Source organism: Apteryx rowi, unplaced genomic scaffold, assembly GCF_003343035.1.
Source record: "Apteryx rowi isolate R43461 unplaced genomic scaffold, aptRow1 scaffold_2054, whole genome shotgun sequence".
Taxonomy (NCBI): Eukaryota; Metazoa; Chordata; class Aves; order Apterygiformes; family Apterygidae; genus Apteryx; species Apteryx rowi.
The window spans coordinates 2,422-4,268 of record NW_020448369.1 but is presented as its reverse complement, the minus strand read 5'-3'; the positions used below and the strand labels follow the sequence as shown (position 1 = coordinate 4,268).

At 63.0% G+C, this 1,847-nt stretch overlaps 1 protein-coding gene across 1 annotated transcript in view; it reads right to left on the bottom strand.

Annotated features, from left to right (window-relative positions):
• LOC112965195 (ral guanine nucleotide dissociation stimulator-like 2) overlaps positions 1-1,847 on the bottom strand; it is a gene marked incomplete at its 5' end in the record, with an annotated part of 19,181 nt that overhangs the window by 14,916 nt on the left and 2,418 nt on the right. Inside the window, one exon of the mRNA XM_026063971.1 lies at positions 964-1,179. Coding sequence (XP_025919756.1) covers positions 964-1,179 — 216 coding nt within the window. The remainder of the gene's footprint in view (positions 1-963; positions 1,180-1,847) is intronic.

Sequence of the window (1,847 nt, the reverse complement as noted above, 5' to 3'; positions counted from 1 at the left end):
CATTGGGAATGGGGCCACCTCCATTAACGATGGGGCTACCACCATTAGGGATGAGGCCACCACCATTGGGGATGGGGCCACCTCCATTGGGGATGGGGCCATCTCCATTAACGATGAGGCCACCACCATTAGGGATGGGGCCACCACCATTGGGGATGGGGCCACCTCCATTGGGGTCAAGGTCATCTTCATTAGGGATGGGGCCACCACCATTGGGGATGGGGCCACCTCCATTGGGGATGGGGCCACCACCATTAGGGATGAGGCCACCACCATTGGGGATGGGGCCATCTCCATTAACGATGGGGCTACCACCATTGGGGATGGGGCCACCTCCACTGGGGTTAAGGTCATCTTCATTAGGGATGGGGCCACCACCATTGGGGATGGGGCCATCTCCACTGGGGTTAAGGTCATCTTCATTAGGGATGGGGCCACCACCATTGGGGATGGGGCCATCTCCATTAACGATGAGGCCACCACCATTAGGGATGGGGCCACCTCCATTGGGGATGGGGCCACCTCCATTGGGGTCAAGGTCATCTTCATTAGGGATGGGGTCACCTCCACTAGGGATGGGGCCACCTCCATTAGGGTCAAGGTCATCTTCATTAGGGATAGGACCACCACCAATCGGGATGGGGCCACCTCCACTGGGGATGGGGCCACCTCCATTAGGGTCAAGGTCATCTTCATTAGGGATAGGACCACCACCATTGGGGACGGGACCACCTCCATTGAGGACAAGGTCATTTTCATTAGGGATGGGGCCACCTCCACTGGGGATGGGGCCACCTCCATTAGGGTCAAGGTCATCTTCATTAGGGATGGGGCCACCTCCATTGGGGATGGGGCCACCACCATTAGGGAGGGGGCCACCTCCATTAGGGTTAAGGTCATCTTCATTAGGAATGGGGCCACCACCGCTGGGGACGGGGCCACCGCCGTTGGGGCCGGCCTCACCTCGGCCACGCGGATCCACTTCTCGAGGAGGCGGGCGCGCTGGGGGGGCCGCAGGCCGGGGCTGGCCAGGCAGGAGCGCACCACGGCCCCCGCCAGGCGGTTGAACTGGCGCACGGTGGCCCTCACGCTGGGACAGGCCCGCTCGCGGCCCTTCTTGTCCCGCTGCGACCACAGCGAGCCCAGGCACTCGTAGGGCACCAGGCGCACGAAGAGCTCCTGGGGACGACGATGACGACGCTCGTCAGGGCCGGGGCGGGCGACGGGGCGACGCGGGGACGGGGGACCGAGGACGTGGTGAGATGGGACAGGGACGGGCCCGTGGGACGGAAGACATGGCCGGAGAAGGGGATGGGGACACAGGAACAAGGGACCCATGATGTGGCCTGTTGATGAGGACGTGAGGATGGAGGATGAAGGACGTGGCTGGTGATGGGGACAGGCTTGGGGACGGGGGACAAAGGACGCAACCTGTTGATGGGGACGGTCATGGGGACATGGGACGGGGGATGAAGGACGTGGCCTGTTGAGAGGGACAGAGATGGGGACGCAGGGACGGGTGATGTGGCTGTTGAGGGGGACAGGGATGGGGATGGGGACACGGAGACAGGGGACCAAGGACATGGCCCCTGGAGGGAGATAGGGACAGGGGATGTGGCCTGTTGAGGGAGGACGGGGATGGGGACATGGGGACAAAGCACCTGGCTGGGGACGGGAAAGGTGACATGGGAATGGGGATGAGGAGAGGGACGAGGACATGGGGATGGGAGAAGTGGCTGGGGATGGGAACACGGGGACAGGGACATGGGGACAAAGCACTTGGCTGGGGACGGGGAAGGGGACATGGGAATGGGGATGAGGATGGGGACGAGGACACGGGGATGGGA